This window comes from Meriones unguiculatus, chromosome 16, assembly GCF_030254825.1.
Source record: "Meriones unguiculatus strain TT.TT164.6M chromosome 16, Bangor_MerUng_6.1, whole genome shotgun sequence".
In the NCBI taxonomy this organism is placed as follows: Eukaryota; Metazoa; Chordata; class Mammalia; order Rodentia; family Muridae; genus Meriones; species Meriones unguiculatus.
In genome coordinates, this window is record NC_083363.1 from 25275059 (window position 1) to 25301986 (window position 26928).

Genomic DNA, 26928 nt, shown 5'->3' on the forward strand with positions numbered 1-26928 from the left:
AGTGCAGTCTGGCATTTACGTGGTTGCTGGGGATGGAAGTCAGGATCTCACACTTGCAACCAAGCACTTTCCTCCCCGAGCCATCTCCCAGCCACTAAGCTTTGGTGTTCCCCACTGGATTTGTGGTCGCAGGACTCTCCTGTGGTGGGTCTGAGTTCTGGATAGCAGTTCTAAATAGCATGGCACTAACTCTGGGGACCCTCTGCATCTCAATTCCTTATCCTGGGTCTCAGCACAGGTTAAAGGGCTCTCACCAGCCCATGGAGCTCCAGGGGTTGTCACTGGTCCTCTGGACACAGTTCACAGGTCAGAGAGTACAGGCGCCACCACACCACCTTTAGAGAAATGGAGAAGGTGAGGACGAGATATAGAAACTGGCAAGGAAGTTTAGAGGTTGGAGCCCAGAAAATGCAGAGTTTTATTATCATCGTGGTCAGAAATAAGTCATGGTCTTGCTCTTTAGGCCAGGGATGGTAGAAAGAGTTTTTGAATTTTTATCTCCTCCTCAACAAATACCCCTGTCATGAGGGTGTGACCAAAACTTGAATTAAGGCGCTATTTTTTTAATAGTTTCAGAATTGGATCTCTAGATCTTTATAGTAAAAGTGTGCTATAGCTATTTCCTAATTTTTAGGTTTACTTCATTAAAAGAGGGAACATTTACAATCATCTCGATTGGGGTTCTGTTGAGATCCATAAAGAGGAAGCCTTTTCCTGTAACAGAGAAGCCAAGTTTCCAGGGAGACTGAGCCAGGTCTCCTGACCTGGCACTGCCAATGACCAACAGCAGAGAGCAAAGACTGCACTGTGTCACCATAGCAGGGCATATGTGCTTTGGCTTGATGAGGCCTGGGCATGGGTAGTGAGATACACTGAGACCTTCCTTACTCTAGAAACCAGGTTACCTGTGGAAGGATGGAGGATGCTCAACAGACCACAGCTCATGGCCACAAAGGCTTGCTGAGGAAGAAAGAAGTCAGGCCAAGCTCACCCCACCCACCACAGGCCCCCTGCCCTCTCCTGTGGGAGCTCACAAGAACCAGCACTTGCAGAGAGCCCAGTGCACCATAACACAGCTCACCCCATGAAGAACTGAGGCTAACAGCTGGCCAGGAGCCCACTGTGACAGATTCACAGGCTCAGTTCCACACACAGGCTTAGCGGCAAAGAGCAAGGGCAGGGCCCATTCTGCCCACCTCTGGTGGCCCTCCCCTTCCAGGAGCTGAAGGTGGGGTGAGGTTAGAAGTGGCCAGGCAGTCTCTGCTGGCAGCTGGCTGATAAGGAACTACCCTCTGTAGGGGGCAGGAAGGCAGAAGTCACCAAGAGCAATTGGGGAAAGCCAGCAGGGAGCCAGGAATGATTTCAGTGTGCAGCCTCCCCCCTAAGAAGATACATAAAACCAAGCCTTGGAGAGGTCTCCAGCCAGCAGCTTCTGGCTTCCTGGCCTTGGGAGCCCACTACCGCTCATCTTAAGGACCACAGCCCCACCAATCAACCTTCTGATCACTTCACTGCAGAGTAGAATTTAATCTCCAGCCCCCAGGCGCCTTTCCACACACACCAGGCTCCCTTTTGATGTTCTTTTTATCTCCCTTTCTAACAAAATCACCCCTTAACAAGTAGAAATGCCTCCTGTCACCTCCAACAGCAGGATGGCAGCCCCAGAGAGAGGAAATGAGAAGAGGAGGCCCGGCTTGCCAAGGAGGGAGGATAGCCACCCTCTCTTTGCCACTTGTGGCATGGGTAGGGAGACAGTTGTGCTCCCCTAGTGCCAGCCTAGAGCAGGACACCTGAGGGTGGAAGTTGGAAACTTAGACCCGAAAAAAGACAGGACAGACCAAAATTCAAATCCTTCCTTGACGGCTGTATATATTGAATAGCTGTCCTCTCTGACCCTTATAGAGGGGCTAGACAAATACTAATGTCATGCAGCTGTGTGTCACACAGGTTGGGGCAAAAAGTTGGAAGCTGTTGAGCCAAAAGTCTCCCAGGCCAGGGCTGTAGTTAAAAAGTTTTTCCTAGGCCAAGGCTGTAGTTAAAGAGTTTCACACCAACTCTACAAACAAGATGGTGGTCTCTAGCACATACCCATCCCAGCCGATTAGAATTCCCAGCTTGGGCCTGGCAGAAACTGACCTCCTGGAAGGCATAGGCTGAGCATATGAGGACTGGTCAGAGCTGATTCTGGGAAATGTTCAGAACAGTAGCACACAGAGTCCTGACAACTGAGGCATCAGGCCTGAGCCTCTGGGGGTGGATCCAGGTGAGGAGAGGGGGAGTGGACAGACCTTAGTATCTGAGACCCACAGAGGTCTTGTTGAGAGGCCAGAGAAGGGACTGGAAAGATGGCTGAATTAGTAAAGTGACTGCCACAAATACATAACAATTTGGGTTTGTTCCCCTATTCCCACCTATAAACCAAGTTTAATAGCACATGATTAAAATCCTAGTGCTAGGAAAATAGAGACAGCACCCTGGGGTTCCCCGGCCAGCCAGCCTCATCAATCTCGCTGGTAAGGCCTAGATCCTAGTGATATTGTATAAAAACAAACAAACAAACAAACAAAAAATGGTGAGGTTGGCTATGGTACCTGAGGATGAAACCTAAGTTGGAACTCTGACCTCTACAAGCATGCATGCACACACATGGACACACACTTGCACATACATATGCATACTCCAAAAAATGGTGGCAGGCTAGGGTGCTGCCCTGAGGGTTTACACAAACACTGTGCTGTACAGAGTTCACCAACCTTCCAAGAGGCTCTTCAGTTTCCATGGTCTACCCAGCAACTAGATACCCTATCACTATGCGCTTCCTGAAACCTTCTCTGCTCCTCTGTCCCATCTTGCAGATCACTCTAATGCCCAAGCTTGCTCCTGCCTTGGTTGAAGGTTCCCAGCAACTCTCACCTGTTGGCATACATTAAGATACCTGGAGAGCTGTTACAACAGGGTGCTGGGACCCACTCCAGAGTCTCTGGTTTAATCAACCTGGGAGTAAGCACCCCACAAATGTACCTTCCTAGCAAGCTCCAAAGAGATGGTGATAATGATGCTATGGAGTACCAATGCCATACTTTGAGAGAGCCACTCCTAGCTGTGTCTGGGAAGAGCCACCAACCCCATAGTCCAGGGTCCTAGACAGAATAAAAACAGGACACAAAGGAACTGAGAATGCAGCTCAGCTGGTAGAGTGCAAGGCTCTAGGATGAAGCCCTGGGTTCAATCCCCAGCACAGAATAAACCAAGCCTGGTGGCACATACCTGTAACCCCAGAATTGAGGAGGAGAATCAGAAATTCAACGTCATCCTCAGCTACATAGCAAGCTGAAGCACAGCCTGGGATACAAGAGACCCCCTATGAGGTTGTGGGCAGGACAAAGAACAGCAACAGCTATCCTGGGCATTTTCTCTCTGCGTCTTGGCTCCCGAGACAGGAGTGACTCTGCTCCCCAAACCTTCCCTGCTGTGATGGACTAAAGCTTCTGAAACTGTGAGGCATAAAAAGTGGGCCTCCCTCAGGTCGCTTCTGCTGGCATTTTGTCATAGCAACAGAAAGCCTGTCATCCTGGTAACGATGTTGCTGAAACAGGGCCGACCTGTTTCTTACCACAGCCCAGCACCACAGCGGGAAAAACTCTATAGCAGAATCCCCATGGGGCAACCCGCACTGTCCTGGAACCTAGGCACGGGCTCTTTGCCTTCTTGCCTTCCAGCCACCCTGAGGAGCTCACTTAACCTCCCTGAACTAAATGTCTCCTGAGGAGTCATCACTGCCACCATGCCCTGCTGCCCCTGGGAAGAGGATGTAAGGGAAGACTGCTGAGGCTGGTGCCTTCTTATACCTATTATGTGTCAGAGGCTCCCAGAATTCCAGAGTGACCACAGATAGGACTGATGCAATGGGGACACTCTGCAGCCTTTGAGAGAACCGGGAAAGGGTTAAGACAATATTTCATCTAGTACGGTGATTAATGAACAAACCTGAGGATCTGAGTTCAAGTCTTTAGAATCCACATGCACAGAAAGCCAGGCCTGGTGGGATGGCATACACCTGTAACCTCAGCACGGGGGCAGGAGAGGAAGGAAGAGGGGTAGATTCCTAAAGCCAGCCAGCCCAGTCCATTTGATAAGTCTCAGATTCAGTGAATAGCCCTGTCTCAAAGATAATAATGGAGAACAATTGAGGAAAGATGTCTATGGCTGACCTCTGGACACACACACTCCTACACTAGCAAACAGAACAACACAGAAACACACAGGAGGAAGGGCAGGGCAAATTTTCACTTCCTCCACGCTGAGAGGCACGCTGAGCAGCAGGAACTCAAAGCTGTCTGCTGCCATCTGATCAGCAGCAGCACCTGAGTATGGATAGAAAACCAACGCCAAGGAGGAGCTGCAAGAGGAGGAAGAGTGTGCTTCTGTTCATGTCAATTTGGGAGATATAGGTGTCTGTACACAAAGAGATCTCCCTGTCAGCGGAGGGCCCCTGTGGGCAAGGACCTGAGAACAGAGGGGCCATCTCTGGAAAGAGACATGAAAAAATTGGAACATTTTCCAATTTTCTGGCTCTCTTCTCCTCCTTCTCGTCTTCCTCCTCCTCCTTCTTGTTTTTTGTTTGTTTGTTTTTTGCATGTTAGGAAATAAAAAGATGGCAGTGGGAGGGGAGGCTGATTTCTACAGGGTTTCTATCCAGGCTTCTAGAAGCAGACTGTGGGGACATGGCCCCTCACTCCACATCTTACTCTAATGTCATCTGGGCTGGAGGACAGCATAGAGAAGAGCATGCATGCCCTTCTGTGACCTTACTTTCCCTATATTGTCCCATGCCCGTGCTCCACTCTCTTTAATCTTTCTTCCAGCACTACCTCAGCTGTGGACTCTGAGGCCTCAGAGTTCTGTCCCTGTACTATGGGCTAGATCCCAGGATCCCTTTCAGCCCCTCTCCTTTACCCTGACCAGCAATTCACTGTCTTCTCCCTCTGTTTTCTTCTTTCCCACCTGTGTGGCTCTCCCTCTGGCTCCTCCTTGTCTCCACCTTTTTGACTGACCGTTTCTCCTGACAGAACTTGGTAAGTAAGGCTTGGCAAGAGAAGGGAGGGCTAGGGGATAGGGTGGAGTTGGGAGCATCACAGAGAACCTTCTTCTGCCCCAGCAGTCTCAGTCCAGACACCCCTCACCCTCTCAGGCCTGTGAGTAATGTGGTCAAGAGGCCAGAGTTCAGGGGAGAGAGGCATTAGTGTCACCTGTTTAAAACTGTCACACTCCATTGCCTTTGGCTATTAGTGTCCTTTCAGGCATTTAATTGGTCTCTTCCAGCTGGTGGAATGGATCCTGCCAGAGAGACCCTAAAATTCTGTAACTGAGGAGGCCCAGAGTAGCACTGTCCATACAGTAGTCTCCAAGAAGCTATTCTGGGGTAGGGGCCTTGGGGTGCTCCCCACAACCTGCCTTGACCCCAGAATAGGCTGAAAAGAGCTGACATCACTTGCCCCCATACCCTGTTCACAGTCCCTATTCCAAGGACAGTCACAGTTGCCCCTGGCTCTGAGAACAGTGAGATGCCCACCTACAGGGCTCTAAGAGGCTCAGGACCAGCCTCTGGCTTCTGCACTTCCTCAGAATTCCTGTCCTGGTGCGAGGGACCAGGTCAGCTCTGCATTAAAAAGCTTCCGGGGTCAGAGATGCCTAGTGGTTCCCTTCTCACAATGCAGAGCTTGCAGAGGGGAGCTCTCCCAGATCCCAGGTCCATGATTACTCTGTTGCCCTGTGTTCAGCCGCAAGGGTCCATCCGCTCGGGTGGAGCATTAGATGGATGGGTTACATAGGAGCCAGAGACTCAGGTTGGTGACCACTGGGTAGCTGTAGTCAGGGCCAGACAGACATTCCTGAAAGGGTATACACCCCTTGGAGAGGAATTCCCCATGAAGCAGGAAAGACCAAACTCAGACAGCAGACTCCACCTCCGCTTTCAGCCTTGGCTCCAGAGTGAGATCATGTGATTCTGAGCCCTGCCACCCCCCTGAACCTTCTTGCTTAGTATGCATGAGGCCCTAAGGGAAAAAAGTGACCAGGGTGAAACACTGAGATACAATAAAAGACTAAACACCGAACCCCAAAGCAATGGGCTAGAGCTGCTAATGCAGCCCCAGTGTGAGTCTCTGGAGTGCATGACACACAGTAGTGTTTTTTGTCACTGAGATTCCTGGGCTATCTCCATGTCATGCATAGCAGCCCAGCAGTCTCCCTGACACATTTTTCCTGTCGTCTTTGGGTCCCAGGCAGCTGTAGCCACCTCATTTTTTTTCTTTCACCGCTTTTCACTTTTTCTCTTTCCCTTCATCTCCCTCTCTCTCTATATATATTTTTTCTGTTAATTTTACATTTTATCTATTTAGTCTGTGATGAAAAGGTTTGCACGTACCACAACGCACATGTGGAGATCAGAGAACAACTTTCAGGAGTTAGTTCTCTCCTACTATGGGGGCCTTGGGGATCAAACTCATGTCCTTGGGCTTGGTAGAAAACCCATTTACCCTCTCAGCACTGAGCCATCTCTCTGGTACTCCCCTTGGGTTTTAATGCTGGCAGATTCCTCTCCCCTTTGGCATCCTTCAGTTGATAAAGTTCCAGGAGGTGGGAAAGGAGCTAGATGTGGAGAGGGGCACTTAGAATGTGACCGGATGACAGAAAGAAACAAAGGAGACTCCTTCGGCCTTAGAGGTGGCAGCCGAACTGGCAATCATTAGCCAAGGGGAAGGCCGGAAGACCCTCCCTGTACCTCCTCCACTGCACTACAAAGCAATGTTGCTGCCTCACCCTCAACTCCTCCAACTAGGCTCTAACCTGAGACCTTCTGCATCTTTTCCAACCGGCTTCTTCACTTCCACCCAGGGTCTGAACAGCATGTTTGAGGTGTACCTGGTGGGGAACAACTCCCACCATTTCATCATCTCCCCAACTTCCGTCCAAGGAAAAGCTGATGTCCGCATCCGAGTGGCAGTTCCCCTGGACTATGAGACTGTGGACCGCTACGACTTTGATGTAAGCTCCCTTCGCCATCTCCTTGGGCCACCTGGGGAAGTTGAAAAGGAGTCTGGGGAGGGTAGAATAGCCTCTCCTTAAGTCCTACCTCCCAGCTCTTCTCATCTCCCTAGTGAGCTGTCTCACAGAAGCAACAGCAATGGTGGGGACTAAATCCTCAAGGAGGGCAAGGATATGTCTAGGAACAGGGGAGAATTTGCCAGATCCCCCTCTGGTATCCCTGCAACCCATTCTGGCCACCCCAGCCTCCAGCACCCCTCTGTTCCTGAGGAAGGCTCTGAGAAGGGATTCATAGAAGATAGTTGTCATGGGCCTTCTCTAGCGGATGCTCAGGGTTAGAACTGACCAAAGCACAGAGAGGTCTTACTGAAGCAAAGGCTCCAGAGACACATCAGAGTTCATGTGGCCCTACTCTGCTCCCTTAGCTCTTTGCCAATGAGAGTGTACCTGACCACGTGGGCTATGCCAAGGTGAAGATAACCCTCATCAATGAAAATGACAACCGGCCCATCTTCAGCCAGCCACTCTACAATGTCAGCCTGTATGAGAACATCACCGTGGGGACCTCCGTGCTGACAGTCTTAGTAAGTCTCCATGTCCACAAGAGCCATAAGCTCTTGGATAGTCCCAGGAACTGAGCATCTGTGTTTCAGGTGGCCTAAGTGCCCGGAGGCTGCTGGTTGGTGAATGACGTTGTCCAGACTCTCCTTGAAACAGGGAAAATGGACAAGCCTGTGTAGAGATAAGACAGGGAAGGAGACTTCAGTTTTCTTTCTTTTCTCTGAAATGCATCCCATGTAGTCCTAGAAACTCCATCTAATCAGTGGGAGGGGGATGTCCCTATCTTTTTCGAGTAGACCAGGCTCCTTGAGGCTGCCCAGGAAGCCTCTGTTGCCCTTGCCCTTTGCCAAGCAGCCATCCCACCTGCAGCTAGAGGGCACATACCAGTCAAGGTTCTCAACTGCAAGAGACAGAAACTCTTACACGGTTTAAGCAAGAAAGTATTAGCTCATGTAACTTGACAGTGGAAGTGAGTTCAGACATGGCTGTATCCAGGTGTTTACATAAATAATAATCTATTATTAGCAGTCAGATTAGCTTTTTTAGTTTTTTTTTTTCAGTGTCTGAGAAGGACACAACATCTCCGTATTTCTTACCAGTTTATCAGTGCTAGTGGGGGGGAAATAATTTCTTCAGTAGCTTCAACCAGTGTCCCAGAACTGATCTCAGGACATTTGTCTTGGCACCAACTGTCATCATTCTGACATGCCAGCTGTGGGTCACACTTCACCTAGTGGAGCTAGGACTTATGAGTTGGTTTTATTCAGATTATACGGGCTGACAATGCAAAGGAGGCATCTATTATAAATTTGAATTGGCCGCTGACCCCATCTATATAGTAGATGCTGCTATACAAGCCCAGGGTCTGACTCATCATAGTCTTTCAATAAATGTTAAGTTACCACATGCCCATTCCTGTGCAGGAGAGGCCTACAGAGGCCTTGCTGCCGCTTCTTGCTCCAAGCTGACGTTGCCTGCCATAGCAGGCCCCCACCATCAAGTGTGTTTACTCTGCAGACAGATGGTCTGGAGCAACACTAAGCCCCCTGGGCCTTCCCATCTGACAGTTAATAATATTTCAAACAGATGTTTAGCTAGTCAGGCCATCATATGGAAACCATGAGTCTGCTGTGGCTGTTCTCTGAATCCACTGCTTCCCAGCCCAGGTCTCCTCTAGCTTTCGCCACAGCACATCAGCAATATATTACCCATTACCTTGGGCTCCTGGACCCTCCTCTAGCCTTCTGGGCCAACCCAATAAGATGTATGAAAGGCTCCAGCCTCCCGGACTCAAAGGGAGCGTGTGTCTCACAAACCACGCAATGTCCAGGGGAAGGGTGCCAAGCAGTCTGTGAGAAAGGAACCAAGCAGGGGATAGCGACCATGTCCATAGGTCAAAAACCATGTGACAAAGAATTCTAGTATGTGGTCCAGGCCTAGTGTTATTGGGGCACTCATTCATGTAATCCTTGCTGGGAACAGAATTCTGTTTGCATTTGATGTTCCTGTAAGATGAGCATTTTTCAACCTTTCTAATACTGTGACCCTCTAATATAGTTCCTCATGTTGTGGTGACCCCCAACTAAAAAATTACTTTGTTACTACTTCATAACTATAATTTTTCTACTGTTACAAATTGCAATGAAAATATCTGACATTCAGGATATCTGATATAGGAACCCTGTGAAAGGGTCGTTTGGCCTCCAACAGGTTGAGCCACTGCAGCAGGAGAGTTTGGAACACCTGTAGAGCAGGGCTGAACTTGAGGCATAAGTCCAACAGTATGTCAGTCTCTGATGAACATGAGTTAAGCCCTTCAAACTGGATATATCCAGAGCATTAGTAGGCCTGAGCCTGCCGAAGACCTACCTAGTCCCATCTCTAGTCCTACTCACTCTTCTCCCTGCCTTCAGAGCTACTGAGGGTCCATATACATGGCTGCCAGAACTGGCTAGCCACTGCCTTCTTGCTTCCCCACCTCCCTCTCAGCCCTACTCCCACCCAAGGGCTCCACCACGAAGCTGTTGACCTGGTGATACACTGTGGATCTCAGTCTCCTATTTTGGTAAAGGCTGTTCTGTCCCTGTTCCTCCAAACCTGCATTCACGTCCTCTGCCTTCATCTGCAAAATGGGCAAAACACCCATGGTTGGAGACAGGATGCAAATGCAGGCATGGGTGACTCCCACTGGCATCTCTCTATCACCCTACGGTGCTGCCTAACCCCTAGTGGCAGGTAGTGGGTTCACTGACCGCACCCCACATTACTCCCTCTTTGACCTCCCAACTCCAACCCTCACATTTATGCCCCACCCTTAGTCTTCTAGCCATCTGGCCATCTTGGCCATTCTACCCTTTAGATCTCAGTCTCCCCTTTGCCTTGTCTGCCTCAGAAGGGGCCACAGTTACAGCTGCCTGCTCAGAGACTATGAAATTCCTTCTCCCTGACCTTTTTTAGTGTTATTAAAATGTTTCATGGGCCGTTGTGTCAGGAAAAAAAGTGCAAAGAAAAAGGAAGATGTTTTAATTTGCACCACAGGCTTAGTGGAGCCTGCTGCAAGGGGCTTGCCCAGCCCCCACTCTGTCACAGCTCTGTTTCTGTGGTTGGTTACCTGGGCTATAAGTGATGGTGAAGTGATGGTGTGATAGTGGCCAGGGAAAGCTGGTTGTTACAAGCAGTCTGCACATCCTTGCTGGGCAGGAAGAGTCTGACCTCTCATTTCTTTGTTGGCTGGGTTTTTGTAGCCAGGTTTATAGAATCTGTTTCTCTTCACTCTGGAGAAAGAGACTAAGGACCTGGAGGTCAAAATATGACCTTGAGCCCAGTTCTGGTTTCTTGCTTGGGTCATCTTCCGGGGACACTTCCCTGTTCAGTGCATCAGCTGTGAATCAAAAGAGGTGGGTTGAGTGGCTGAGGCTGCTGCCAGATCTAGTGCCCAGGGCACTTTTGCTGTGGACAGGGAGTGATGGGAACAGCTGGGATGGCTCTTGAGGACCAAGACCTATGTCCCTGGACTATGTCCCTGGACTGCCACAGCAGCAATAATCCTACTGAGGCCCCACTGTAACCTACAAATAATGTGACCATCATTTCCTACCTGTTAAGTAACTTCTATCATTGTCATTTCCCAATGAGGAAACTAAGGCTGGGTGTGGAGTAAGTGGCTTGCTCAGACTCCCAGAACTACTACTAGGCAGCCTCACATCTTGAGCAAAAGATAAGCACAGAGGGACTGTGCTGGACCACTGAATCCTTATAACAGCATTCAGAGCTGAGGTCAGAGCGGAGCCAGGGGGAACTCTGTAGGTCCCAGAGAACAGGCTGCAAGGTCACCCCCAGGTGGACCCTCAAAAACCTGTGTCACCATCAGGAGAATTTCTACCCCTGGGGCCAGAGTGGAGACCATCAAGGAGGCATGTGACTGTGCCCAGGGAAACAGGGATCTCAGTGTAGCCCGGCACTGCCTATATCAGAAGACTTCTGGGACAGGGTATGGCAGGGTGTCAGGAAGGCCTGGTAGGGTTTGGGGGTGCCACAGGATGATATGAGAGGGTGGGGGTGAATGTAATCGTTCCTTGATTCAATAGATCTTTGTTGACTGCTTGCTACATGCTAGACACAGCCTGAGGAAGTGGCCCTGAAGTAGACATTAACAGATGAGCAGGGAAGAGGAGAGAGTGGGAACAGCATGTGCAAAGAGCCTGTTGCTGGACTAGGGAGTGGTGTGCAGGGGGTTGGGGGGGGCTGCTTCATGGAGGCCAGAGCCCTCAAGTGTCTCTCTTCATAGCAAATTGACATTTGCTCCAATATGCCCATTGGACTGATGTTCAGATAGTATAGCCACTTTATATCAAACTACTTCCATGCCCTTGCCTGTTCTCTGCGGGAGGCATCAGCCTGGCTGTAGCAGCTGGGAGACAAGATTTTCAACTGTCTGTGTGTGGTGTTCCCCAGCAGGGGAGAGGGAAGGGAGCTGAGGATGAGCAGGGTCTGGGAGGCAAGCCACCCGTAGGATGTACCCAAATGACAGTGCAAGTGTCTCTGCCTGCCACAGGGGTTGGAGGCAGCCAGGAGACAAAACAGACAAAGTGAAAGCAGGCAGCGAGCAGGCACCTGAGAACCCTGGTTGGGAGGTCACTATAGCCTGTCCAGGGTAGAGTACACTCAGATGAGGCTACTGTGATCTCTGAGTCACAAGGCACCCAGAAGAACCTAGAATTCTGTTTTCCTGTGGCTGGCCACTTTCTCTAGGACTTGACTCCTTTTCCTACACAGTGAGAAAGAGTTGCCACCTTGACTGCCAGGGTCCCCACGGTGGTGACATGGGTGTGAATGGTACAGGATATACATATAGTGCCTTATATTAATTATGGTTGGCCTATCTGCCTCCCTGAGAACTGAGGGCAAGGCTCTGTCTACCGTGGTAGGCTTGGTAGTCACAAGCCATGAGACCCCAGTTTCCTCGTCTGAGTCCTAGGGAGGCTTTCCATCCGCTGGGGAGTGTGGTTGTAAGGATGAATGAAGTGGTTTCTGTGGACCCTCAGTTCATTCAGGAGAGCCCCTGGCCAGACCAGTGTTCTTAGCAGAGACTCCCGCAATACAGGCCCCCACCAGGTACCTCCTTTGGAGTCCTAGTCTTGCCCTAGCAATGCAGGATCTAGGTACTCACTGAGCCTCTGGGCCCCACTGACATGAAAGGAGGATTTCACTCAGCCCCAGAGGCAGGGACAGCACCCTGGCTGGCTGGTCTCACTCCCACATACATGCTTCTCTCTATCCAGCCTCTCTCTGGAAACTCTGTTAGAAAGCCTGTGACCTAGACTTCCTAAGGCTAGAACTAACCAGATTTTTCCCCATCAAGCTGGCTTTTCCACCCTGCCAGTCAGCACAGCCTCTATGATCTCTGTCCTCTTCTCTGCCTCCTCCCCACAATTATCAGACACTACTGGTACACAAGAGAAAGGAGGAAGTGATGTCACTGCCCCAGGCTAGCCTTGGTGGAAACCAGATTCCATCCTGTACAGTCAAACTCTGAAGGCAGACTTCTAATACAGTGGGCCACTCCTATCAGCTGCAAAGCCTGGCTTCCAACTCTGTGGCTGCCAGACCCCCAGCCTGCAGGTTCAGGAGCTCCCTGCTCCACCCCACCCCACTGTTAAACCCAAGCAATTGAACTTAGAGCCTAGGCAGGAGATCTGAGAAGGATGTCCCTTGCCTGTACCTCATGGAGTGCTCCCTAAAACTCATCTCAGGTCCTTACTGTCCCCCTATCCCCAGGAAGAGGGCACATCACTCCATAGCCTCAGTGGGGCCATTCTAGAACTTCTGTAGTAAGATGCTGGCTAAGAACAAGGCTCTGAAACCAGAGACCTAGGTTCCTGTCCTAGCTTTGCTGATGGCTGAGCATGCAGGTGCTTAACTATGTCCGGTCCCCCAGACTCCAGAATGTGCTGTGGAGGTAACAAACTAATACTCATCTCACAGTTAGGAGACAGGACAGGGCTGGAGAGATGTCTCAGTGGTTAAGAACACTGGCTGTTTTTCAGAGGACCTGGGTTCAATTCCAGGGGACCATGGCTTAGCTCCAGTTCCAGGGGATATGACATCCTCTTGAAGCACTGGCTCCCACACTTTGGGTCTCTGGATCTCTCCTTGTCCCACCTTCCACTGACTTCCCTGGGCTCCAGGTCTCCTCCCTCGGCCAACTACTATGCTTGTGTCAGCTACAGGAGCCCAACACTCAGGGGCCCAGTTTCAAGGTGCCAAACAGAGGAAAGCAAAGCCAGTGAGATAGAGTAAGATTCCTGGTGCTGTAGGGTGGGGCCTGTGCTGTTGCTCAGGAGCAGCAAAGGTTCCTGCACTGCCTTAACTTAAAATTCTTCTGCTGTTTAGCAGGGCCCCTCAGCTCCTGCTGCACAGGCCCTGCTCACCACGGAGCTTGCTCTGGCTATAAGAGTTGTCTAATTCCTCACTTAAAGAAACCCAGGGGCTCTCCACAGCTTTCACCACTCCTGCATTTGCCAGCAGGAGTGGCCAGTGGTCAGCCAGCACTCACTTTGCGCCTGCTCTGCCCACGGGCTACTCCCTCTGCTTGCACAAAGCTTTTCTCGGCACTGATTGCCACATTAGCAATCTACCCAAACTGGGCCACGGCCATATCATCACACTTGTGGATGGATTCTGGGCCAGAGTTAAAGAAATCCTCCAGGGCTGGTGATCCACTAGCAGGACCTGGAGTGTTCGCCTCCATATGAACCCTCTTGGAGAAGCAGAACATCCCAGTCGGCTCTAGACCAGTGGTTCTCAACCTTCTGGAGGGGTGTCAAATGATCCTTTCACAGGCGTCACGTCACCTACAACCATCAGAAAACACCAAGACTTATATTTCATTACATTATGATTCTTAACAATAACAAAATTACTGTTATGAAGTAGCAATGAAAATAATTATGTGGTTGGGGGTCACCACAACATAAGATGCTGTATCAAAGTGTTGCAACATTAGCAAGGTTGAGAACCACTGCCTTGGACACTCACTGGCAGCTGAGTTTAAGCACTCTGAACTTCAGTGCCTCTGCAACCAGGCCTTGGCTGTACCCCTCACACCTACTCTCTCCTGCATCCTAGAATCTTCATCCTCTCTCATATCCTCAGCCTTCCCTTATTTTGTTGATCCTATTGACTGAAAGAGCCAGCCCACTGTGCCCATCTCCAGCAAGAAGCCCTCTCTTCCTGGTAACCAGCACACACCCATCTTTCCTTTCATGCTCCGTCTCCCTCTCCCAGGTCCTCACCTGCTCCTTGACAGGTATCGTCACCTGGATCTGCATCACACAGTAGGTTTGAGTGGGTGGGGGAATCTAGGGTAACTTGCTGGAGGGGTGTGGCAGGAGAAAGGGTTACCAAAGGCGTCATGGGAAAACCAAGGCACAAAGAAGGTAAATAGTGTACCCTGTTACTCAGTAAGTCAATGGATTTTTTTTTAACTTGAATCCTTTTCTGTGCTGGATATCCCATGAGTCAGATAATTTCTGTGTAACCCTAGGCCAGTCTTGCCCCTGTCAAGGACTTGGGTTTTTGTTCAGCCCAAAAAGTTTACCTGGACATCTTCTGATGCTTCCTCCCAGGTCAGACAGGGCTTCAAAGAGGCAGGGTAAAGGCCAGGAACCAACGCTAGGGCGTAGAGGTGGAGGGAGACAGAGTACAAGATGGGCTACCAGCTACTGGAGAGCGTGATGAGAAAAGAGGGTGACCTTTCTGCACCCTGAATGGGGAGAGGGGACATCTTTCTCTCCACATAATCCCCTCTCTCAGCTTATCTGGGATCTGGGCTTCACCATTCTCTCCAGGTGAGTCAATCATACCCACCTTGGTGCCCCCTTCCCTCAACTGAACAGGTACCTTCAAAAGGCTCACATAGAGAAAGCTTTCCATGGGGCCCACAGACAGGGCAGAAAATTGCCTTTCTTCTTCCAGCATTCTTCTAGGGCAGGCTGCTGAGCCCCTGGGTTCTGGACTATCCTGTGTGTCATGACAGAGTTCCTACCTTAATAGTATGAGGGGGGTCTCCTCAGGGTCACAGTCCAGGGCCTACAATGAACAAGTGATACTAGAGGCATGCCAGTGTCTGTCTAAGGTGTCCATCAGCCATCCCAGGATTTCTAGAACAGCTCAGCTCCCTGTTTCTGATAACACTGGTTCGACTTGATTCTACCATAGCATAAAGCTGCCAGCAGAAATCACAACATGAATTATTAGTCAGGGAGACTGCTTACTCAACCCAATGGGTAGGCCCCATCTAAATAGTTTACAAAATCCCCCAAAAGACAGGGGGAGTCAACCTTGGGAAGACAGTCCTGCTATGTTAGCTTGTAAGCCCCCCACCCACTCCTCAGTGGGCCTTCCCACAGGCCCATTCTGATTCCCTACCCCCACCCCACCCCCACTGCCACCCCTTACCACTGGCATCTTAATTGACCTCCTTGTTCTGGAAGCCCTAGAGACCTGAGACTCCAGCTGTGCTTAAACAGAACAAAATCTCTTCCAATTTCCCCACCGTTTAAAAGAAAATTGAATTCTTTATCTACAGCCTGGGGAGGGGGAGAGGAGAGGAAAGGAGGAGGGAAGGAGAAAAATAGGAAATAGCAGGTCACTGGCCCTGCTTCCAAGCTGGCCCAGAAGCCTTTGTAGACACACTGGTCCTTCCCTTTAGAGGCTGCCTAAGGCTGTCCTTTAGGAGTCCCTTTGGTGGGTTCTTGGTTCATGTCCTGTTAGAACATGTGGTGAGGGGAGCTGAGCTGAGAAGGCTGAGCTGCTGACAGTGATTGACAGGTTAGAGTTCCTCTGGCTGTCAGGCCTCAGTGCTTCTGCCTGTGTTTATTTTCTTAATCTAAATATCAATCCTAAAGCCAAAATAGGATGGAGTGCAAGGTAGGATAGGTACTCCAGAGAGTTCTGGATGGGGTGGGATGGGTTTGCAGGAGAGAAAGAAGTGAGAAGGGGTTTTCATGGGGGATTTCAGGATCCTGGGCTGAGTTATGGTATTAAGCCAGGATTCCCCCACCTCTGCTCTTGAAGTGCACCGACCTGGCTGGCATAAGATCTTATGGTTTTCGGAGAATAAGCCTTTCAGTGAATTGATTTTTACCAAACTCAACCATTGCTGTCAAGCTCTACAGAGCTGCACAGCTTCTGTCACAGGTGTCCCAGAACTGGCCAGCCTCAGTCTGAGGAGATGCTGGTGGCCACTGGTCTCTGCCCAGATGTCAAAGCCAAAGGATACTCAGTAGCATCTCAGGACTGGTGACTGGATCCCAGGAGCTCAGTGACTGTTGAACACATCATCCCTTCTGTAATTATTGCACAGGAGACACAGATCCAGGGATGCTGGTACCCAAGCAAGGCAACGAGCTCCAGAAAAGCCAAGCCAAGACTATAACTCCATCTGTGTGACCCCAAGCCCTACTCCTCTCCTTGCCAGGGCTGTTGTAGTTGCCTGAGTTCTGCGAAAGTAGGGCAACCCATGGTGAGCTTGAGCAGTTCCCTCACCAGGGACCTTGGTATCCTCTTCTGGAAAATGAAAGGCCTGGCCTGGATGACCTTCAAGCCTCACATGCTGACATGTGATCATCTGTCCCCAGACAAGTCCCCTCTTGCACCTAGAGTTTCAACTCAGAAGTGACCCTTCTATAGGCTGACCACTGATTGTTCCTGCTCAGGCAATTGCACGAAGAACACGGGAGCAAGGAAAATGGACCCCCTGGGCAAAGGGACAGAAGGTTGCTATAAAAGTGGCCAGGACTGGAACGAGTTCATAAAGACTGCAAACCTCCTGGGCTAGGTGCTGGGCAGGTTCCCAGTCCTAGCTGAGTTGACTAGAGTGCTGGGCAAGGAGAGGCACCAGCGCCTCAGTTGAATCTGTCTAGACAGCAGCTGGAAGAATGGCTTGGGGAAGACTCAGGACTACCTGGGCATGTTTGAGAGAAGCAGAGCTGGGTCTGTGGGCTCAGAGTAGACTGAGCCAGCTGCAGCTGTAGGTGGTGTGGGAGCCATGCTTCCTTTGAGCTGATCTCTAGGGTGGCTCCCAAGTCCTTTAGGTGCTGACTTACCTACTATTTTTTCAACTTTATTTTGGTGTTTTTTGTTTTGTTTTGCTTTGTGTTTGAGACAAGATCTCACTATATAGTCCTGGCTGGCCTGGGACTTACTATGTAGACCAGGTTGGCTTGAATTTTACAAGCTTCCTGCCTCTGCCTCCCCGTTGATCTTAAAGGCATGTGCCACATGGGGCCATCTAGCTTCATGACCCCAGGACACGCCTATATGTTCTAATGCCCCCAGTATTTTCTATTTTATGCTACTGCACATAGGTATTTCTTTTAATGTACTGTGACCCTAGTTTCTAAACTAGATTCTAGATTCCCTTTTGCTTCTCTGGGCCTCACTGGGTGAGGGAGAATGGAGTGAGAACACACATTTAATATAGTAGTATCCAATCTGTAGCCCATGAGTTGCAGAAGCATGCATGTACTTATGTTGGATGAGTTTGTGTTGTGACATTTTCATCTGTAAAATTCATGTCTGAGACACATGCAGTCAAACCACAGAGGGAAAAATCACACACACACACACACACACACACACACACACACACGGTCTCGTCATGTTTTAAAAAGTGTGTGGCTTTGTGTTGGGGCACATTCATAGATAGCCCAGGCCATGTGCAGCCTGTGGGCCACCAGCTGGGCACACGTACACTATACTGACTTCAGGAGCAACTACTGGGGGCTGACCCCGGTGCAGCACCCCTGCTCTGCCATCCGATCATGGTGGTGACAACAGGCTTTCATCCAGCCTTTGGCCACCAGCTTTATTCTCGTCCTGCTACTTCTGAGCTGTGGCTTTAAATGGCATTTGCTTTATCCCAGCAATGACCAGTATAGCTGCCAGCAGCAGAAACCCCCAACAATTGCTTATACCAGACTGAAGTGTGTTCATCTCCCATATAAAAGAAGTACAGTGGTGAGGAACCTCAGGTGGCTCCTTCAAGTGTTCTTCCTCATCCATGTAGGAAGGAGAAAGTGAAGAAAGTCTCTTCCCTTCCCCCAAATTTTGAGATTTAAAACTCTTATTTATCTGCATGTGCACCTGTATAGAGGTTGGCACCTGCAGAAGCTAAAGGAGGCGTCAGACCCTCTGGAGCTGTATTTTCTGGAAGTTGTGTGCTACCAGGCATTACTGCTGAGACTCTGGGCCTCTACAAAAGCAGCAATGGCTCTTAGCTGCTGAGCCATCTTTCCAGCCCCCACCTCCCCTTCCTATTCAGAGTTCCTAGAAATAGCTTTAACACTTTTTTTTTTTTTTTTCATTTTATTGGCCCAAACTGGGTCAGGTGGCAGTATTTATCTGCAAAGAAGGCTGGAAACATTGTCCTTCCCACTAGTATTGTACCTCCTTAAAAAGAAAAAAAAAGATATGATTGCTATTAATTCAATAAGAAGGATGAGCTTGGATGCCTAGTGTCTGTCAAATAGCCTCTGAGCACTCCAGTTTCCTCTCCTGGGGAGTGGCAGAGATGATGCTTTCCTATAGACTTGTTGTGAGAATGCAATGGGGTAATGCAAGCAGAGAGCTCAGCATAGTGCCTGATACAGAGGAAGAGTTTGCCTAGTGACAGGCACACACTTGATGTTGCCTGTGTCACACGAAGCACCTTCTGTGTGCATCATCTCATCATCTCCCTACCTATGGCAGCTTAGTGAGGCCAAAAAGGACCTCCTTGTTATATAGAGAAGGAAGCTGGCCAGATCACAGCAGTGGATGGTGGTCTGAGCTTATGTCTCCAGGCAATGGATAGCCTTCCCTTAATGAACATCACAGACTCTTTGATGAGACTGGACCTCTCCCTGTGGAACTGGAAAAACCTAGGGATAGGCTGGGAAATGTGGCTCAATTATGCTTCCTTTGAGAATACAGGGACCTGAAGTTCAATTCCCAGAACTGTGGATGGGGTAGGGAAAGGCAGGTATAGTGGCCCATAGTCATAAACCTAGCCTGGGGTTGGGGTGGAGGGCATTGGGAAACAGAGATTGACAGATCACTGAGACTCACTGACCAGCCAGCCCAGCCTATTTAAGTTCCAGCCCAGTGGGAGACTGTCTCAAAAACCAAGGTGGCAAGCCTTCCCTCCCACCCCCACACAGGAATGACAGCTGAGGTTGAGGGTCCTGCCCCCATATACATGTATGTGTGCATAAACATGTACATACACACACAAACACATACACACACATACACCTACCTCTCATGGGGCCATGAGATAACTTTCACCTTGCATAACAGATCTCTGTTATACAGTGGATGTCTGCTTACCCTATTTACCAACTTCTGCATGCCAGCCATTTTCCCACCAGCAGAGAACTCAGACTGGACAGAAGTCCACTGTGGTCTCCAACTGTGTGCAGTAAGTCCTTAAAACCTAGAATTAGAAGATTGGGGTCTTGGACTGGTTGAATGATCAGGGACATTTTGCTCTATAAGCCCTAGTTGCCTTCTCCCAGCATCTACAAAATGAGAACACCACTGAGCTCTCTATCTTTGAAGCCAAGTTTAAAATAGTGGGCTTTTAGGCTACTTTGACAGCTTTCTAGGAATGTGGAATAGAGTGGGGAAGCCGAAAGGTCATGAGTCTGGGATAGGACTGCTTCTTGGTCCCTAACAGGCACAAGATGCATCCCTGGGTTAAAAGCCCTGGGAGAGCAAAGGGGCTGAGGCTACAAACCCTCTGCTAAGCTCAGATCTGGGGTGACACACACTCCCCAGCCATGAACTTTGACCTTAATTTCTCGTGTCATGTGTGACTGTAAAATTCATTAGGGCCTGGCAGGTGGAGTGATGGAGGTGTCAGGCAGGCAATCGTGTGAGTATTTAATCTATCAGATGTGATGCTTGCCATTTAGCGAGCCAACAAGAGAATGTAGAATCAATATGTTCATTAGCAACAACATGTGTTGGACCAATCAGTACACACTAATGACAGCAGGCGTGGGGGCATGTCACCCATGCATCAAATCACCTTGGAGAGAGGGCATGTCTCTGGTGATCAGTTCCCTTCCTCCACTGTCCAGATACCCCTCTGTGCCTTTCCACTAGTCTAAAAGCTGTCTGTCACCGGTATAGCCTGCAGAGGTGGGGCAGAGGGTGGATGATTCAGGGAGCCAGCAGTAGCACTGGGTAGGCTACTCCTCCAGGGGGTTGATTGGACTGTCTTTTGTCTTCTATCCCATCTCCTGGGCACATGCAGTCCCTCTTAACTAAGCTTCAGATGTGTGTCTGTCCCCACACCTTTCCTGTACCCATAATCCCAGCTTGATAACAGCTGTAGAGAGGCCCAAAGTCCTTCTGATTGCAGATGTCTCTCTCTCCCCAGCCAGTCCCCCTCCCATGTTCCCAGAAAAATGGCTTTCTGTGTCCAGTTTGCTTTGCTTGTGATCAGATATGATTGGTGGAAAAAAAGTCACCCAATTGCATTTTTGTCGAATCTAAGGGCATAAGAGAAGAAAGTCTATGGAAGGGGTGAGACGGGGCTCTCCTCTCCCCACCTCCTCCTTTTCCTCCTCCTCCTCCTCTTTTTCTTCCTTTTCCATGTATGTGTAAAAGCCAGACAAATCAGGGCTCAGCTCTTGGTCTTTCTGGCCTCTGATTGTAGAACACTGAGCCGCTTGTACCTGTGAAAGCAGCAAGCATGCTGCCGTATCCCCATCCAACCTGAGGCCTCTGTCCTAGATCAACCTTCCCCAGAAGCCACACTGACAACTGTGGGGGGTGCGTGGCTTGCTGGGGAGGTGGCATCTACTAGCACTTTTGGTGTACAAGCACAATCTAGCTGGGATATTTGGGCATGGAAGCCCAGCTCCACTCCAGCTCAGGGACCAGGAGACTAGAGTGCTGGTCCATAGAAAGTGAGAGCAGCTTCTGAAGAGGAGACTTCCCTTGTCATTCTTGCAGCTTCCTTTAAGCAAAAGCCTACAGGAAGAGGTAGACAGGTCCTCTGATAAAGTAGTGCGTAGGGTCCACATATGAGCTCAGAGCCCTTGTTAGTAGCTCCATGGCTTCGAATGCCATTGGGATGCCACAGACACATGGGAAGGGTCACAGTGTCCTTCTCTGGGAAGGGCCCATGAGATACTTCTTGGATGCTATGCTCATGACCCAGCTATTTAGCACGAATGCTGGTTCTCAAAAGCTGTGGTAGTGATGTCAGTGATGTGATGGGGAGGAAGGTGTCCTGGAGCTGCTCCTTAGCAGGACAGATGCCTCCTATCTGGGGACATGGAGACTCACTGAGACGTCCTGAGTCACCCTGAGGATGGGGTCTTGTCTCAGAGAGTTTGTATCTGGTGTTGGATCCCTAGAAGAACTGTTTGGCCACTGTCTCCATCTGGCTGGCTCTGGCTCCCAACACTGTCTCCATGTGAATGCAGCCTCATCTGTGGCCTTCAGCAGGCAGGTATCAGGAACTAGCTGGCCTTCTTTCTTAGCTCCTGTCAAAGTACAAGGATAGCAGGGCAAGCTTTCCAGAGGGCTCCTAGGAGGAGACTTTTCTAGCCCCTAAAACGGAGGCAATGCTACCTCTAACTGCATATGCCCTTCTTGCCTCCTCCAAGTGTACCTTGCAAGGACACTGTTGTTGCACTTAAAGCCCAGACAGATAATCTGCTATGACCTCAACCTTAACTTACTTACACTGGCCAAAGCCATTTTTCCAAGGCCACATACCTTTGAGGTTATGATATGGACATACCTTCAGGGGCGACCACTTAATATATTCCATTACTTGCAAATGTGACTTATATAACAAAAGGGACAATTGGGTAAGATGTTGTGCTGAGGACATAGGGGCTGGCCATGTAACCTAGTAGTTCTTCCAAAGTGGGCTTTTCATATCTTCTCCCCATGCCCCATACCCACCTTTACCATCCACCTCACTCCAACCTCATCTTGCATCTCTATCCCGGGACCATGGCCTCTTCAGCTGGGCTCACTGCAACTACCCTGAAATGCCTTCCCCACCCATCAGGGTTCACTCATTCCTGAGGACCTCATCTCGCCACTGTTTGCTCTTGCCATCCTTGGACTCCTAACCTCAGCCATGGTGGGACTGTTCACTTGCCATGCTCCCAGTGGTAGTAGATGCATGATAGAGTCCACGCTGCTTCTGGCTCTTCACAGCTTCCTTGCTTGTCCTGTGTGGTTGGTGCTCAGATGACTGTGCAGGTTCACATGAAACTGGGAAGGTTCACTTGCCAGTGCAGCAAGACCACAACCATGGGCATCCCAGACTGGGTTAGAAAAAACAAAAAACAACAAAAAAACAAAAAGCCTTCCCCTGATGAGACGAACTGAGGCACAGGACAGGGAGTGACTTCTCTGAACCACATAGCCAGTTTAAGACAGAACCTCTAAGTTCAAATTCTGGCTCTGCCACTGCAGTCCACTGACTTTACCAAGTCACTTTGTCTCCCTGGGCCTTAGCGACTAACCTGAAAAACAGACATGATAATAGGGAGAAAATGAAAAACAGACTCACTTGAGTGTGCCTAATGCATAAACAGTCAACCATCTATTGCTTAAAACTATAATCACTGAGACTGTTTTTAAAAGTAGAAGGTTTGGAAAATGCCAAGTACTTGCCTTGCAAATGTGAGGGCCTGAGTTGACAAACCTTGTACCCACACAAAAATCAGGTAGGGGACACACACCTGCAACCCTAGTGAGGTAGGGTGGTGGAGAGAGTCTAATCTGGCAAGTCCCAGTGAGAATCCTTGTCTCAAAGAGAAAGCGTGGGAAATGCTCCTGAATAACAACACTCAAGGTTGCCCTCCATCCTCTACATCCTCTACACGTGAGCACACACATGCACATGCATGCTCATGTGTGCACAAACATACACACACATGCACACATGTACATGCAACACAGAAAGCAGACAAGGCTATAGGCCGTCTCTTTGTTACTGCCCAGCCCACTCCGTCTTGTAATATACTCAGCAAACCTATTTTCTTTCTTAACACACACATCCACAAAAGGTAAAATTCTTTATACAGGCCACATGCCTTTTGCTGCTCCATAAGAGAATCTCAGCAACATTATAAGATGTCAGTGCCTTGCTTAACCTCTCTGAGCCTTGCTTGCCTTATCCATAAAGTGAGGAACATGTTAGCAGTAGAGTCAAAGTATGCATTTCTCAGATCGGGGCTGGGGAGTGCTGTTCTGGCCGCCGCCACCAGCGGAAGTTTTCATCTGGGACCCCTCCTTACTTCACTGCTTCTCATCAAGGTAGATATCAAGTTATTACAGACGTGTGTCCTGCTGGGCCCACATACTTGGCTATCCCTCTACCTTTAAGTCGCCCCACCCCTACCACTGAACAAGAGTCCCTGGGGACCTCCAGGCAGTTGGCATACTCTGCTCCTGTCCCCCCTGACAGCCTTTGACACGGCATAATTGCTTCCCCATGACAACTCCTTTAAGTTCAGAGCTGCTGGCTAGAGCAATTTGCTCCCCATCAATTTTTATTTCCAGATTTTAAAATAAAGGGAAATAAGGCAAGTAACCCTGGCACCCAGGAACCAGCACTGTACATGCAATAGACAGGTAGGAACAATGCCTCAAGAATACTGCCAGCAACCCTTCCTGCATGTGGGAATGACATCTTGATAATCCAGCAGGGTGGGTACCACCTTCATCTTGACTGTGCAGCCGGGAATCGGGGAGGCTGGGCTGAGGATGCTTGTGTGCAGGGAAGTGCAGAAAGTGTGCTTAGAACTGGGATAGGGAGGGGTAAGGATGAAGCTTGATGGAGTGCTTGCCTGGCATGCACAAAGCCCTGGGTCCAGTTTCCATCATTACATACACCAGATGTTTCTGTGGGTGACCTGTAATCCCAACACCAAGGGGTACAGGCAGAAGGATCAGAAGTTAAAGGTCACTCTTGGCTGCATAGCAAGTTTGAAGATAGCCTGGGATACATGAGACTATGCTTAAAAAGAAGAAGAAGAAGAAGAAGAAGAAGAAGAAGAAGAAGAAGAAGAAGAAGAAGAAGAAGAAGAAGAAGAAGAAGGCCAGCTCCACTTGGAACATGGTCCCTGTGTGTCAGACACAGCAGAAAACACCCTTCATGAATTGTTTTCATCAACCCTTCACAGCCTCGTGTGATGGCAATGCTATTGTCCCCTTTTCATAGATAAGGAAACTGAGGCTCAGGGTGGATGTTATAGTTGGGTTTCCTCCTTCTCACCTCCCTTTTCCTATATTCCTAGGATGTCTCCATCCTTCTCCCTCTCCCCTCTCCCTTTTTTTCTCTTGGCTCACCCTTCCACTGTCAATCTTTCCTCCTGAAAAAACCATCTCCTCAGCACCTGAGGCTGCAGGGTTGTCTGCTACGTAGGATCTCCCAAGTCACTACCTATAATCACTTTTCCTTCCAAGTGAGTTTGTCGAGGCATCAAGGGACAGGTGCTCCGTGGGTTCTATGTGGCTCTAAGGGAACTAGGAAAGGCTCAGAACATGTACCAGCAAGTCAAACCACGATCTTCCCACAGCATGCTGTTGACTCCTTGAATTCAGCCCACCCAGCCTGCACCATACTAGCCTCTTTCGCCTTCCTTGTGTCCTATGAACCTGTTCTCTTCCAGGCAGCCAAAGTAAACCCGACAAAGGGAAACAGTTTCCAAATGGTGAGGAGGCAGGGAAAGAGCCCTCCTAACAGAGAATGTTGCCAGTCCTTGGTTAATAATCTAGGACCAAGCCCCACTGAGTGACAAGAAGAGGTCACAGGGGCTGGGTAGGAGGCAACACAGAAGTGGAAAGATGGATCAGGGATGCCTGGGCAGCACACAGACCCTAGCCCAGGTAATGCTCAGATCCATAGCTGGTCACAGATTGTACCACCCTGAAGTGGTATCTTCATCACTGTGCTTAGCCAAAAATCCCTGTCAGTGACCTTCGTGCCAGTCTTGCCCTGAACTCACCAGGGACAAGCATTTTCCTCACCCTCAGACAGTGGAAAGCTTATCAGGGACAGCAAATTTACTGGAACACAGATTTCGTTGATAGCAGCTCTAGGAAGGCTAGATAAGAGAGGGGCAAAGGCCCTGGAGCATTCGATGTCATGATCATAATGTCTGACATGGGCATTGGTGATGATGCAATAGCTGTTGCTCCAACCCACTTGGCCACAGGTATAGAAGGCCTTTCCCCCACTTTATCTGGAGTTCCCATCACTCAGGCACTCCCTTTCCTGCTTTCCACTGGTGGATTCTGAGCTTCCGGCTCCAGCCTCCTCAGTAGCATGTCTTGCTCCAAAACCCCTACAGGTCAGAAAGCCCAGACTAGGCACCAGAGGCTTTCTTAAGTATGTAAGTCTCTTTCCCCTTTGTGTAGAGTCTGTGTCATTTTCTCTGTGCCCTCGGGTCACCTTCTAGTTCTAACTCTCTAGGCCACCCACTGTTTTTTCACTCAGAGTCCTAACATTTTCCCAAAAGCCACAATCATTAGCTCTTCTTCCATGAAATATGGCCACCACTGAGAGGCACTCAGGGAGGCAGTAGCAGCCTGCCATACTTGACCTCTGCCCACCACATGGCCACTGTGGCCACTGTGGCCCTATCCTCAACCCCACATCACTTGAGTTGAAGAATAAATTCTATGAACTTATGAAGAATAAATTTTATACTATGCACTGCCACAGAAGCATGGAGAGCCTGGGTGTCTCCTGGCTATAACCTTCTACCTCGTATGGTTATTTGCTTCTTTGGTGGGAAGGAGTGCGGTACATAGAGGGCTCTATACTCTCAGGTTCCTCCAGTAGATCTTCCTCCCACCTATGCCAGCATTTCTAGTCCTACACCCTCAATTTCTCGGCAGAGCCCTGCCACTCTCACTTGGTTTGAAGAGCTGCTCCAAGGGCCTAGGTGATGATGAATGTGAAAAGCATTACTGTGCAGCACCAGGGCTCAGTGGAGCTGTTTAAAAATGCATTCTGCCATGTAAATTTCTGCTCCATCAATCCTCATGACATGTCAAACATTGCTATTGTTTCCTGAACAAATTGTTCCTGGTGCCCTTCTCTGCAGATCTGTGCATGAGAGCAGAACTGCGCACGATGCCTGCTAAGTTGCGGGGACCCAATGCTGCCTGCAAGGTAGCCTGGCAGCTGGGCCTGCTGCGCTTCAGAGATGAAGCCCCTGTACACACGTTCAAGGCGTCTGGACGCGCACACGTGACTAGAGTTCAGGTGTTGGGTGAGGACTGTGTGTGTGAGTGCCTATAGGCATGCTGGGAGAAATATCCAGGTTGCTGGGAGAGGTAGAGAGGGGAACACTTGAAACTAAAGAGGAGTGTGTGCATGTTTGATCTGTGTGGTTCTGTGTTAGTAACCTGGGAGTTCTTTGTCTGCCTGTGCCAGAGCAAAAAAAAATAAAAATAAAAATAATAAAAAAATAGAGAGAGATCAAGAAACAAAGAGGGAAAGAGGAAGAGAAAGAAAGAAAGAAAGAAAGAAAGAAAGAAAGAAAGAAAGAAAGAAAGAGAGAGAGAGAGAGAAAGAAGGAAGGAAGGAAAGAAGAAAGAGAAAGAAAGAAAGAAAGAAAGAAAGAAAGAAAGAAAGAAAGAAAGAAAGAAAAAAAGAAAGAAAGAAAGAAAGGTATTTCTGGAAATACATACAAGGGAAAGCCAGGCTACTGGGAAGAAGGTCTATTTGAGACCCAGAGAGATGGGGAGAAAGAAGGGGCATATGTATAAAGACTTAGGGAGATGCCG

At 49.4% G+C, this 26928-nt stretch overlaps 1 protein-coding gene across 1 annotated transcript in view; it reads left to right on the forward strand.

The window, feature by feature from the left end:
* Positions 1-26928, forward strand: part of Cdh23 (cadherin related 23) — a 372523-nt gene that overhangs the window by 204644 nt on the left and 140951 nt on the right. Inside the window, exons 12-13 of the mRNA XM_060369488.1 lie at positions 6898-7047; positions 7473-7631. Of these exons, the coding sequence (XP_060225471.1) occupies positions 6898-7047; positions 7473-7631 (309 nt within the window). The remainder of the gene's footprint in view (positions 1-6897; positions 7048-7472; positions 7632-26928) is intronic.